The sequence below is a fragment of the Xiphophorus hellerii genome, chromosome 18 (genome assembly GCF_003331165.1).
Source record: "Xiphophorus hellerii strain 12219 chromosome 18, Xiphophorus_hellerii-4.1, whole genome shotgun sequence".
NCBI classification, from domain to species: domain Eukaryota; kingdom Metazoa; phylum Chordata; class Actinopteri; order Cyprinodontiformes; family Poeciliidae; genus Xiphophorus; species Xiphophorus hellerii.
This window is the reverse complement of record NC_045689.1, coordinates 1,261,559-1,275,627: the sequence shown is the minus strand read 5'-3', so window position 1 is coordinate 1,275,627 and position 14,069 is coordinate 1,261,559. Positions and strand designations below refer to the sequence as shown.

At 43.2% G+C, this 14,069-nt stretch overlaps 1 protein-coding gene across 11 annotated transcripts; it reads left to right on the top strand.

Moving 5' to 3' along the window:
* Positions 1–662: 662 nt before the first annotated feature.
* gpr171 (G protein-coupled receptor 171) lies at positions 663–13,193 on the top strand. Of its 11 annotated transcripts, none has more exons than XM_032545390.1 (7): positions 664–850; positions 2,139–2,191; positions 3,613–3,665; positions 3,748–3,936; positions 11,120–11,332; positions 11,403–11,531; positions 12,100–13,193. In XM_032545390.1, exons 4-7 carry the CDS (start codon positions 3,754–3,756, stop codon positions 12,622–12,624), a joined length of 1,050 nt encoding a protein of 349 aa, XP_032401281.1. In that variant the 5' UTR covers positions 664–850; positions 2,139–2,191; positions 3,613–3,665; positions 3,748–3,753; the 3' UTR covers positions 12,625–13,193. The 11 variants fall into 11 exon arrangements, with proteins under 11 accessions (XP_032401287.1, XP_032401288.1, XP_032401284.1 ...); XM_032545391.1 differs by having other exon boundaries at positions 3,610–3,665; XM_032545396.1 differs by lacking the exon at positions 2,139–2,191 and having other exon boundaries at positions 663–850; positions 3,800–3,936.
* The last annotated feature ends 876 nt before the right edge of the window (positions 13,194–14,069 follow it).

The following is a 14,069-nucleotide window of genomic DNA, read 5'->3' as shown; positions in this document are numbered from 1 at the left end:
AAAAGCTTTTTTCAAACTTTGATTTCTGTAATTAAGATTCTTAATCTCTGGAAAATTCATATCTGTGTGCAATATGTTATATTTATCTATACTTAGTCTGTTTATCAGGAATACTTTGATGGGATTTCAAAAGTCTTTACAACGTTTTTGTGTTTTCATCACTTAGATTGTTAATAAAAACTTCAAGTTTTACCACATTCTGGAAGATGCAGTTCAGTTTCATTCATTCATTATTTCAGTTCAGGTCATGAAAGAAGATGAGATGCAGCTGGAGAACCAAACCGTTTATTACAGCAGAAAATCCAAAATAATTCAAGAACAGAGAATTACTGGGGAAGATTAAAGAGTTTATACTGGATGGTGATTGGCTGGTGGATCACAGGTGAACTGATAAAGGAGTTTAGAGCAAAAGCACTGAGGACCCCTAGTGACCATGAGCGGAACAACAGGACAACAGATTTCCTGCTCATTCAATGAAACTCATATTAATCAGTTTCTGATAAATATGATGACACCATCATCCAAACATCTCCTGACATTTAAGAGAATCAACATGAAACTAAATATTCATCATCAGGGAAAAACTCAGAATGTACATGTGTGTGTGCGTGTGTGTGCGCGTGCTCGCGCGCGTGTTTTCGCGCGTGTGTTTTAGGAGGCAGGGTCTGTGGTCACACTGACGACAGCAGCTTTCTCTCATACAGGAAAACACCTTCCACAGTTTGCTGCTGCAGCAGCCAATCTGCAGCAGCAACCGAATCCAACGCACCCGCGGAGCCCAGGAGAACCGGGCCACGTTCCCAGGGGCCCAACGCGGGGTCTGAGAGCCAGAGACGGTACGGATCAGCAGGTAAAGAAGGTCTAACTTGACTCTGCTGAGATCAGAAGTAGATCGGATAACGAGGAGAGGCTCGGAGTCTAAAAGGAGAACGGAGGGGCAGTTTGTTCTGACAGATGTTTCACTCTGGTGATTATTTTAACATGTTTCTGAAGGTTAATTTCCACATGCAAATAAATGATGGAAAAACATGGCAGAGGAACCTGGAAGGTCCAGGAAGAAGAAACATTAAACCACAAACATTCAACCAATCAGATCACTGGACCAGTTCAGGAGTTTACTGGTTTAATGGGGATGTTTCAGTTTCAGCTCACTGACTGGAAGTCAATGATGTGTTACTGGGAAATTGAGCATAAATTAGGAGGTGTGTGAAGATGTGTTTGTACAGAGAGAAGTGATGAAGAGATAAAATGAAGGAATATGCAGAGTAGCGTGCAGAGGGATGAAGATGGAGCCGTCGTCTCACCTGCAGCAGCCATCAAGTCCTCATTTCTCTGTTTACGGTAATTCTGGGTCAGTTTTAGCGTCACTCTGTGGCCGAAGCAGAACCTCTGCTGGTTTTAACCTGAAGACTCTGTGTCTTCGCTGCAGCTGTGAACCTCAGTTTGTCTCTTTGAGGGAGTTTTAATGAATTTTCCTAAATAAAACTTTAATTTGGAGAGTTTCAGATTTAGAAAACTTCCTGCACTTCCTTCCAGTCTGAGTGATTCATTTTGCTCTGATGAGTTTAAACCTGATTCGTCACCTCAGATCATTTGCTGTTTTTAACAAAGTTTCCCCGTCTGACACATAGCAGCCGACGGCTTCCTGACATGTGCGTCCGTCTGAGCGAGTGGGACAGTGATGAGAAATCGGGCAGAATGAGCGTTTTCAGTGGCTTCTGCTGCTGGTGACCTTTAACCCACGGCTGTCTGGAACGCGTCACTGGTGGAAAATCGCTGATCGTTGTGTTCAGTGGCATATTTAAGGGTTTTACAGAACGTAAGGAGGAGACGCTCTGTTTCACCTCGACGTGCCGAAAAGCTCGTCTGAGACCACAGAGGCTTCATCTGCATCCTGTCAGACTCTCGGCTCACTTCTTCTTCTCCCCTCAGCAGAAACCGATCTGATCACACGTTCATCATCTGCAGTGCCTATAAAAAGAGTTTTATCTTTTCATTGCCTTTTAAAGTCAATCATGATAAACTCTGGTGTCAAAGTGAAAACTGTTTTGACAATTAAATAAAAGCGTGGAGTATAAGACAAGTGATTTCATAAATATGTACTCCAGACATAAACTTTATTTTGTTTCACCATGCAGTCTCTTCCCGCGTGCCTTTGGGCAAACTCTAGTCCAGCCTTGATCCAGCAAAGGTGAGCACACTTCCTCTACTAGCAAACCTAATTTTTAGCTCAACACTTTAATGCTTTTGCTAACCTTGAAAACGTTTGGTTCACTTCGTTTCCCTTAAATTAACTTTTCAGGATCAATTCTAATTTTCTTGGCTGTTTTCTAAACTTTCAGTGGAATAAAGTTTGAAGTTTTGGTTTTTAACTGTTGAAAATTCTTTAATTAATAAACTTTTATTTGACCAAATATCTTCATGTCAAACAAGTAACATGGACAAAATTAGACAGACAGTATAAACAAAATATCCTAAAACATGTAAAGCAAATAAATGTCAAAATTAAATTGATGCTTGAGGGTCACAGTCTTTCTACAGCATTTATAATTTGAACTGAACATTGCGCTTCAACACCAGCTTCTGCTAAATACCGTGTTGGCATAGCAATTTAGCATTAGCATTAGCTAAATACTTGTGATTTAGGGTTAGCACAACTTACCACTGCACTCAGGTGATTCCACTCACCGAGACACTGCTAGCTCTAACTGACTGGACTATTTTATCACCTTGACATTTTAAAAAAATCTTTTTCTTAAAAAGCCACATTTTGGTGACATTGACTGATTTGTAAAGGCAATAAAAAAGGTAAAACATGTAAGGTTGTGAAGACTTTATCCAGACACTGTAAACACCTTCATTTATCCGCAGCATGTTTGACCTGATTTACCTTCAGAAAGTGGAAAACATGAAGGTAGGAGGAGTCTGAGGCTTGCAGAGGTGTGATGATCAAGCAGCTGATTCTGCTGTGAACTGAGTTTATCAGGTTGCTTCAGATCAACTCTTCTTCACTTGGCAGCTCTAAACATGTTATTAGGCTCAATCTGCAAAGGTCATCTCATGGTTTAAGCAGAAAAAGCTGCAAAGCCTTCAGGAGGATTATGACCTTTAAAAACATTGGCAGCAGAACGCCGCCATCACTCAGGAACAGGACGAACAAACCGTTAGAGGGGGCGGCCATTACTGGTGATGACACCATTACTGGTGATGACATCATTACTGACACCACTAATCGGAAACCATGACCAATCAACCCATCAGGTTTCAGGAAGTCCCTGCGTTATCTGAAGGCTGCAATGTTCCTGTTAGCTGAAACAGTTTCATCAGCTTCGTAATCAGAGTCACCTCAACAGAACCAAAGGATTAGATCTGCTGCTGTTGATCCAATCCATGATCCTGCAGAACCAACATCAAGCTGGATTTAATTCACTTTATTCATTTAGAGATGATTCACCAGAAACCTCAGGTCGGATTTATACCCAGATCCATGTAATCAGTCGTTGATAATAAGTTATCCCAGCCACTTTCATTCAGTTGTTAACGGTTGTTGATGTGGCGTCATCAAGCCTTCATCATCTGTAAATGTGTAAGAGCTGTGATCTCTTCCAGCAGAAAGTGAAGCTGCATGTAGCTGAGCAGAAGAAGACCAACCTACAATCACGACGGTAAGCAGCCAACAAACCCACAAGACGTCTGCTTCCTCTTCCTCTTTGTGTGCTGAAGCAAACAGGAACCTGTGTGTTCTAGAGTCAGATGGAGCTGATCACGGTGCTCCACTCCTCCAACATCACCCCTACAGGAGGACCTGCAGAGAACCCATGCATCGTCAACGACCAGATGGGCCCCTTCATCGTCCTCTACATCCTCATCTTCACCTTGGGCCTGCCTGGGAGCCTGCTGTCCATCTGGGGGTTCATCCAAAGCCGCAGGTCTCAGGTGGGACAGCAGATCTCGTCTTGAAGCTGTGATTTCCATTTCTCTCAGTGATATTCCTGCTGTGTCTCTATAAACACTGATTACCAACTAGAACCAGTTTGACAGATTTTATCGATCACAATGGACAAATATTTGGTCAGTATTCAGAAATACGATCATTTTGTGTTATGGTTCTGAGACCAAAGCCTTCCTGGAAGGTCCTCAGAACATTCTTCCAGAAGTTTTGATGATCATCAAGATGTTTTCTGGTAAATGTGGGATCAGCTTTGTTTTCTTCTGGGTCAGTAGTGGTTCTGGTCTTGACCTCCCACATGGAGGCCATTTTTCTCTGTTTCTAATTGATAAATCATGACATTGGACCTTAACTGAGGCCTCTTCTTCTCTCTTTTTTTTTTTTCAAACTTTGTTTATTTGGTTTTTAACAGGAATTGCATAGCCATACATTTACAATGTGATACATATAAAACAAACCATACAATTCCCTTAAGTTATAAAAAACAAAACAAAAAAAAACACAACAAAACGACCTCCAATCACTCCCAGGCAATAAGAAAAAGTCATAAGAACAAGGGCACACACAAGAAAAAAAAATGTTTTGAAATAAATAAAAATTAAGATGCATTCTGCCACACCTAAAGAAAGTACAGTTTGTGCCCAGGAAAGTAAATATGGAACCATAAGAAAAGGAAAATCCGAGAGAAAGGACACAGGATGAGCAGACAGATACAGACACGAAGGACTAGACTGGGACAGAATGGAAATTAACTTGACCAACCAATCGTAGCAATGGCTGCCAGATCTCTACAAATTTGTCAGAGGAACCCCGCAGTGACATCCTAATTTTTTCAAGTTTAAGAAAATAAACAATATCCCTCAACCAGAGTATGAAAGAAGGAGGTTGTGGTGATTTCCATTTAAGAAGAATTATCCTCCTTGCAATAATGGTCATAAAGGACAAAGAATTTTCTTGGGAAGAGGACAAAGGAGATGGCCCCGAAAACACCCCAAACAAAACACTCTGGGGGTTCGGATCAATTTTTCTGCCAACCACGTCTGATATAACAACAAATATCTCTGTCCAAAAACTCTTCAGCTGGGGGCACAACCAAAACATGTGTATAAGGTTTGCAGGAGACTGTTGGCACCTATCACAAACTGGGGAAACCGTGCTATAAAATTTAGACAGACGAGCCCTGGTATAGTAAACGCGGTGCACAAGCTTGCATTGAATAAGACAGTGCCTAGCACATATAGAAGACTTGTGTACCCGTATTAAGATACGTGACCAAAGCTCGTCAGGGATAGCCTCTCCTATATCCTCCTCCCAGAGGGCCTTGAGTGAGCCTAAAGACTCAGAGCGGATCGAAGCTATGCGGGTATAAAGAATTGAAATAGATCCTTTCAGCCTAGGAATGGGCAAAAGCAAGGAGTCAAGGTCAGAGTCCTCAGGCAGCCTAGGAAAAGTGGGAAAATTACTATGAACAAAGCTGCGCACCTGTAAAAATCTGAAAAAGTCTCGAGATGGAAGAGTAAATTTGGCAGAGAGTTGTTGAAAGGTAGCAAAGACACCATCAATAAATAAATCCCTAAAGGTCTGAATGCCAAGGTTTGACCAAATCACAAAAGTTTTGTCTGTGAGAGAGGGAGAAAAGACATGATTGTTTGCGATAGGAGCATATGGAGAAAGGAGTTGTAGACCAAAATAACGCCGAAATTGAGTCCAAATCTTAAGAGAGGTTTTAACTACGCTATTCTTTGTGTAAGCAACAGTCGAAGATTTAATTGGTGAATACAAGAGAGCTGCGAGAGACACAGGTTTTGCTGAATTCGTCTCCATTACAAGCCAGTCAGGAGAGGATGGGCCACACCGAAGCCAGGCTGTCAAAACCCCAATATTGGAAGCCCAATAGTAGTACCTGAAGTTCGGTAAGGCCATCCCCCCCAAGTGGCTTAGGTCTCTGTAAATATTGTCTAGACAATCTAGGGACCTTCCCCTCCCAGAGAAAATCTGAAACAAGAGAATCTACCCGACCAAAAAAGGAATTGGCTAAAAAAATTGGGACACATTGAAAAAGATACAAAAAACGGGGGAGAACATTCATTTTGACACAGTTAATTCGAGCTACCAGAGACAGTTTACGTAAGGACCAGCGCTCAAAGTCTTCTTTAACTTTCAACAGCAAGGGAGAAAAGTTAGCATTAAATAAGTCCTCATACCTATGCGTAACTCGAACTCCAAGGTATGTGAAACTGTCATTGGCTACTTTGAAAGGAAAGCCATGCAGCGGAAGAGCCCTGGCCGCTGAGTTAATAGGAAACAATTCACTTTTACCCAGATTCAGCTTATACCCAGATAACCGGCCAAAGTCTGAAAGCAGGTGCAAAGCAGCAGGAATAGAGTTGTGCAGATCTGAAACGTATAAAAGTAAGTCATCAGCGTAAAGTGAGACCTTAACTTCCAAACTATAACGTCGTATGCCCACAATAGTTGGACTCGAACGAAGCATGATGGCAAGCGGCTCAATAGCCAGGGCAAATAACAGGGGACTCAATGGGCATCCCTGTCTTGTAGAGCGATGAAGGAGGAAGTACTCCGACCGAGTGCTATTGGTCCTAACCGAGACCTGTGGGTTAGAATAGAGTAACTTAATCCAAGTCAAAAAAGCTTCACCAAAACCAAACTTTTTGACAATATAAAAGAGGTAAGACCACTCAACTCGGTCAAAAGCCTTTTCAGCATCGACAGAGATCAAGGCTTCGGGATTGTTATGGGATGAATCATTATAAATAACATTAAAAAGCCTCCTAACATTAGAAAAAGAATGTCTATTTTTAACAAACCCGGTCTGGTCTGAGTGAACTACTGTAGGCAGAACACACTCAAGGCGCATAGCTAAAACTTTCGATAACAGTTTAAAGTCGGCGTTTAAAAGGCTTATCGGCCGATAGGATGAACAACAAAGAGGGTCTTTTTTCAAAAGAAGGGAGATGGTGGCCTGATTAAGAGTCTCGGGCAGGACTCCAACAACAAAAGCATCATTATACATTTCTAATAAGAGTGGTGCAAGTTTATCCCAAAACGCTTTATAAAACTCAGAGGGGTACCCATCAGGGCCTGGGCATTTTCCTCCCTGAAGAGATCGCATAGCCGCATTAAGTTCTGACAAAGTAATAGGTCTACCCAGGTTAACCGCCGTTTCCTGATCAACAGTAGGTACTTCCAATTTGGCGAAAAAATTATCCAAGTCAGCATCCGTAGATGTGGATTCAGATGAATACAATAACCTATAAAATTTCTCAAAAGCAAGATTAATCTGACAGGGATCTGTCGTCACACCTGTGTCAGTTTGAATCTTGATAATCTGACGCGATGCAGACACCTGGCGGATTTGGTGTGCCAACAATTTGCTGGCCTTATCACCGTGTTCGAAAAACTGTGCCCCGGACCGCAACATAAGTTCTGTAGTGCGGTGGGTCATGAGTATATCAAATTCGGATTGCAGTGAAAGACGCTCTTTATACCCATTTGGGGAAGCACAGGCCGCATACATATTATCAAGTTGCGCAATTTGTCGTCTTAGGGTATTCAACTTCTCATTCCTTAATTTATTCTCGAAATGAATAAAATAAATGATCTCTCCCCTAATAAAAGCCTTCAATGATTCCCAAAGAAGGGAGGGAGAGATACCCGGTGCTCTATTTGTTGTCAGGAAAAAATCTATCTGTTTCGAAATGTAGTCAATAAAGCCAGTGTTTGAGAGAAGACGTGTGTTTAATTGCCATAATGGACGTTGGGATGATAACATGCCTAATTTAACATCCATCAAAAGCGGGGCATGGTCAGATAAAACGATGGCATCATATCTACACAAGGACAAGGATGGTAACAGCCTATTATCAATAAGAAAAAGGTCAATGCGAGTGAATGTACGATGTACAGGTGAGAAGAAGGAGTACTCCCTTTTCAAAAGATTAAGAAAACGAAACGCATCAGATACTGCAAACTCCTGCATAAATGAATGAATTGTTTTGGCCGATCGAGAAAGCACGGCCGGCTTGGATGAAGAACGGTCGAGTGTCGAGTTGAGCCAACAATTGAAATCTCCGCCTAATATTAAATAATGTGTTGACATATCCGGAAGTTCAGAGAAAAAGCGTCTATAGAAAGCTTCATCATCCCAGTTGGGAGCATAGACATTAGCTAATGTAACACGTATATCCCTAATTAAACCTGTGACAATAACATATCTACCATTGTGATCAGAAATAATCTGATCACAAGTAAAAGGGACAGATTTGTGTAAAAGAATAGCTGCACCCCTGGCCTTACCAGAAAAAGATGAATGATAGATCTGGCCAACCCAGTTCTTCTTCAGTTTCTGATGTTCTTGTTTCCTAAGATGAATCTCCTGTAGAAAGATGACTTTTGCTCCCAACTGGTTGAGGTGATGTAGTACTTTACTGCGTTTGACAGGATTATTCAGCCCCTTGCAGTTGAAACTGGCAAATTGGAGGTTCTGTCCTAGTAATAGAGCCATAGCAAAGTATAAGACATATAAGTAACAGAAAGAATCTGGGCGCTTGATCGATAAAACAAAGGGTTAAGCAGAAGAAAAGATAAGGAAGAGTTGGAGGTACACAACACAAAAAGAAAACCTAGTAAACAAACAAACCGAACATCTCGCAGAAGCATCCCCCCAAATGGGATGCGCGAAGCCCACTCCCCCCACAAAATGCCCATGGTCCGACCTACAAAAGGTCCTTGGAGAGTTCTTAGAAAAAACAAAAAACCCTCCAAACAGAATGCAACAAAAACAAAATCTAGGTGCACAATATTGTATTTCAACACACACAAAAAAACCAAAAACATAATGCTAGTAATAATAATCACAATAAACAAATTGGTAAAGAATAAATAAAATATTTTCTTTTTTTTTTCTTTTTTCTCTTCCTTCCCCTTAAATTATAATACAAAAAAAAGAAAGAAAAAAAAAAGGGGGGTGCAAACCAGTGTGCAAAGACAATACTTAAAGTGTAAGAAAGCCAACCTCAACTATCAAATCTGCAGCATTAGTGCAAGTTACATTAATGGTCCTTGGGGCCAAAAAACTAGCCGTGACAAAATACTACAACCAAAGTGTCAATAAAGTCATAGCAGTCCCCGCGCATAAACGCAAAAATTTGCCTTGGAAATGTCTGCCATAGGGCAAACATTCAAACAGTCAGGGATCACCGCATTTTTCAGCTTTTTCTCAACAAAGTCCATGGCGAGCGACGGATCTTCAAACCTCTGGACTTGCCCATTTGGAAGAGTAATCCGCAATATTGCCGGGTAGAAAAGACCAAATTTGACACCTGGACAGCAGTGCAGCTCCTTCTTAACTTTAGTAAAGGCAGACCGTTTTTTGGCCACAGCAGCAGTGAAATCCGGGAAAACAGAAATCCTCCTCCCATTATAAATCAAAGGAGATGCTTCACTAGCCTTACGCAGGATTTCGTTACGTTGTTGAAACATATTCACTCTGGCGACGAAGGGACGTGGGGGTTCCCCGTCCGTAGGTTCAGCACGGAGGGTCCGGTGAGCCCTGTCCAGCGCGGGTTTGTAGGATAAACCCAGTAAATCCTGAAGTAAAGTAGCCACAAAATCCGTTGGGCGGCTTCCCTCAGATCCTTCAGGCACACCGACCACCCGAACATTATTCAGTCTCGACCTTCCTGCCAAGTCCTCGCATTTCTTTGATATGGATTCCACCATGTCCTTTAGCGAAGCAACGGTTGCTCCAAGGGTTGTTAGCTTGTCATCGTGGTCAGTAGCCCGGCGCTCAAGGTCCGCAATAGCTTGTTCGTGTGAAGTAACTTTAGCTTCCAGCGGAGCAAGAGCAGTCGTAATCTCCCTTCTCACAGCCCCGGACACAATTTCGTCAAATTTACTCACAAGATCTGAGCGCACTCCCTCCAGCATCTCCTCCAAACGCTTTAGCAGATGCTCGTTAGCATCGAGTACTGGAGCGGCCTCGGGCTCAGGCGACAGGCGTGGTTTGCTACGGCCTACCTTCGAGGTGTCGGATTTACCCCGGTTTGCCATGGTTTAATAAAATTACCAAAACAGGTTGAGCATAAATGTCATGTAGATTACGTAATGAACTAAAGCTGTAAAAGAAACTTCAATAAATCGTGCTAAAAAAGGTTTAAATAGTCACATTCCTGCGGAGCTCCGGCAGACACGTCCTACATGCTTGACGCTCCCCCGGTCTCTCCTGGCCTCTTCTCTTTAGTCTTTGACTAAAGGCCATGAGCCATTTCTCCTGCTAACGCTAGGCTAGCACATTTGTTTTGGTTGTATTTAGGTTCTCTCCATGTTCCACTGCATTTCTAAAGCCTCAAACTTTATGTCAATGACTTTTTCTTTAGATTGGGGTACGATGTGATGCTTGGGATCTTTTACCTACTTCATGTTGTCAGTTACTTTTAAAGAAATGTCACAATTCTACAATCTGACAATAATCATGCATTTATTTGACAAGTGATTTCTGTTTTTAGATTTGTTTGATGGCCTGAAACATTTCACTGTGAAAACAAATCAAACACACATTACAGAAATAAGAGGACCACCACTTTTTCACTTCACCGTATCTCACCAACAGTAGAGGCTACATACTCAGGCATGCTGGCCTGAGTATGTAGCCTTGTACATTCTCTGCTGACGGTTGAGATTTCATGGTTGCGCGTACTGAAATTTCTGTATTTTCCACAATTCAAGTAGATAGTAACAAGTTTGATGAGCTAGTTTTGCTCCTAGCCCTCTGTCTTCTCACCAAGGTAGTCTCTACACCTGTAAGTGCGGTCACTGTAGTGGTAGTCCAGCTAAAGTGTGTCCAGCTAAAGAGTGTTAACCTTATCAGTTCGCCGTCACACAAAAAGAAGAGTTAGATGTGAACACGCCGAGCAGTTTACTGTGCGACAAAGTACGCAATCATAAAGATGTACCTTTGAGCAGATGTGTCCAGCGGACGTCCGCTTTCAGCAGGTGTGGACCTCCACGGAGTGAAGTACCTGGGAGTAAGCCATGGTTGCTTATGGAGGAATGAAGTAGCTGAGTGTTTCACAGATCCCTGGCTTACTCTCTGGTATAGTTTGACTTAATTTGATGTTTGACATTCTGGATGTCTTGGTTGTGTCTCAGCAGAAGCAAAGCACCTACGTCTACCTGGTCAACCTGCTTGTGGCCGACATCCTGCTGCTCTTTGCCCTCCCATTTAAGATCCTTAAGGACCTCGGCTCAGCATCATGGAAGCTCATGGTGTTCCACTGCCAGGCCAGCGGCGTCATCATATACATCAGCCTTTACGCATCCATTGCCTTCCTTGCCTTCATCATCGTAGACCGCTACCTGAAGGTAGAGCAGGACATTCAGTGAGGATCATCTGTGTCTGTGACTGTGGTTTCATGACTCTGTTCTGCTGCAGGACCACCACACGGCGCGCTCTCTGCGGCTGCAGGAGTCCAGCTTCGCCTGGCTGTTGACGATGGTGGTCTGGATCTTGCTGCTGCTTATCATGGTGCCCAATATGGTGCTTCCCACAAAGGACTACAAGGTACCACAACTTCTACTGATATCAGATGTATGATAGAAGTGAGGTCTTATCGCCTGTAACAGCAGCAAAGTTTTCTGAGTCTGACTTCGGTCTTATAACAACAGACCAAACAAATTTCCACCCTGACCACAGGAGAAGTGAACACCAGGTGTTTTCAATGGGAGAGGAAATCCAGCTCAGTAAAACGTGACACTGAAAAGGTTTTGGCTGAGGAAGTTATAGTTATGCTGTAGCAATGCAGTGGACAGTTTGGGTGGATGAAAAAAAATTAAACCCAAATGCCTAGCCCTCCAGGAATGGAGGGTTCTGGACCAGTCTTGGTCTCAGAAGAACCAAAGTTCACTTCAACTGACCCAAGATCTAAGTTTGTACATGGACCAGAATTCATTCTTTTGTTCCACATCGGAGACCAAGTGTGCATTCACCTCCCACAAAGAACCAGACTTACAAGACAAGTGAACCAGAGTTCAATTAAGGCAGACTAAACAGGGCTGATGTAAAGGGACCCAAAGGTCCTTTAGATTTTCCATGGCCTCTAACTGAAAGTGTTTCTGCTTTCTCTGTTCAGGTGACAAAGTACCTCAGCTGTTCATCTTTGAAGGAGAAAATCAGCCTCCACTGGCACACTCTGACCGTGTTTCTCAACACGGCCCTCTTCCTCAACGCCTCTGCAGCCGTGCTCATCTCCAGCGCCCTGGCCCTCAAAAGACTCCTGCACAGTCACAGCGACCCCAAACTGTGGCTGGATGCCAGGAGGGTGGTGCTGAGTGTGACGGCAATGGCGCTGGCCTACACCCTCAGCTTCGTTCCCTACCATGTGGTGCGGACGCCGTACACTCTGGCCCAGGCTGAGGTCATCAAGAACTGCCAGACCAAGAGGCAGCTGTTTCTGGGGAAGGAGTCCACACTGTTCCTGAGCCTGCTCCACGTCTGCCTCGACCCGCTTCTCTTCTTCAACCTGGATGCTGCGTTCAGAGAAACAGTCAGGAGGCTCTTTCGCCGCAGCAGAAACCAGGCCGCTGAAGCAGATCAGCAGGTTGTGCAGGAAGTGATGCTGCCAAAAGTTCATGCAGAGGAGGATACTGCGGTCTAATCACAGGTCTACAAAGACAATGAGCAACATTGCAGATGCTGCAGCAGATGTTCAAGAAACTGGATGTTTTTGGTAATTCAAGAACAAAGACCGACTTTTGGGGCATTGTGTGGCGCAGTGGTTAGAGCTGCAGTTCGTATTCAGACACTTCGGACCTCAACATGGCCGTCTTGAGTTCGAGTCCTCACCCCCCGCCCCGGACTTTTTTCTTCTCAACAGGTTTAAGATGGTTGAACTGGAATACTACCAGGACTTAACTGGTAATAAAGACGATCCTGTATTTATATTGTTTTTCTTGCACTGTCTGCACTGCCTTTGGAGCTGACTCTTTAGCAGAGAATGGATTCACCCTCCAGATCAACATCACAACCCTGAGACGTGATTACTGGTGAACAATTCAGGAGATTGTGAGACTGTTCAGTGAATCGTTCATAATTTAAGTGCAATCATTTAATTTCATTGTTTTTATGTAGTTCCTGGAGCTGCAGTCAGCGGTGAAGAAACAGTTAAATGCATTCATCTGCTTGATGTGTGATGGCTTGTTGAATATTAAACTAAATTAAATGCAAGTGAATGTCATAATTATTATTTTAATAACTGATGATTGGTTGGAACAAAATGATGGACAACACAAAACTCGTCTGGTTTTAGGCGTTAAAAGGGAAATCTGAGACAGTTTGGTTGTTCAGAAGCTGTCGCGTTGTGCAGAAAGCAGCAGGGGGCAGCAGAGGGCAGCAGGGGGCAGCAGCGGGCAGCAGAGGGCAGCAGCGGGCTAATTGGTTCTCCAGCCTGGAAATGACGCTGCAGAAATCCAAACTCAGCTTTTATCTGAAAGAAGAATCTCATCTGAGCTGAAATACGCTCCAAACAAGATAATCTGATTAAACTGGTCAATTGGATTAGAGCGGAAAACCCAGAAGGCTCCGAGGAACCACAGCAGAAACATGGACACAACCAGAGCAAAGGTCAAACTGCTGACAATGTTGCTTTAAATCCACAGAAATGATATCAACCGGTTGATGGCGGCTGTAGCTCAGACGGTCACTGAGGAAGATCTGGAGATGATCCTCTGAGAACCTCGTTAATCTCTGTTAATCTCTGCAACAGAAAAGATTAAACCTCAGCCTGGGCAGATTTCAGATGGAAACTGTCCTTTGGTCTGAGTTTGACTTTATTTATTCTATTGGAGCTTTAGATGGAAACCAGAACAACAAGAACGTTGGTTCATTCAGGTTGCAGAAAAATCCAAACAAGATTAGCATGAAGAGATTCTGCAGAATAAAGTGGAAGATTATCTGGAGACGTAATTAAGGTCCAGAGCCGTTTCCTCAAAGGTTCCCAGAGTTCCTCTGTCCCAGGCTAAATTTAGTGACACAGCTGCTGTGAAGCTGGCCGTGTTTCCAGATGTTGACGGAAGAAAAATTCAATCAACATCCAACATCTCA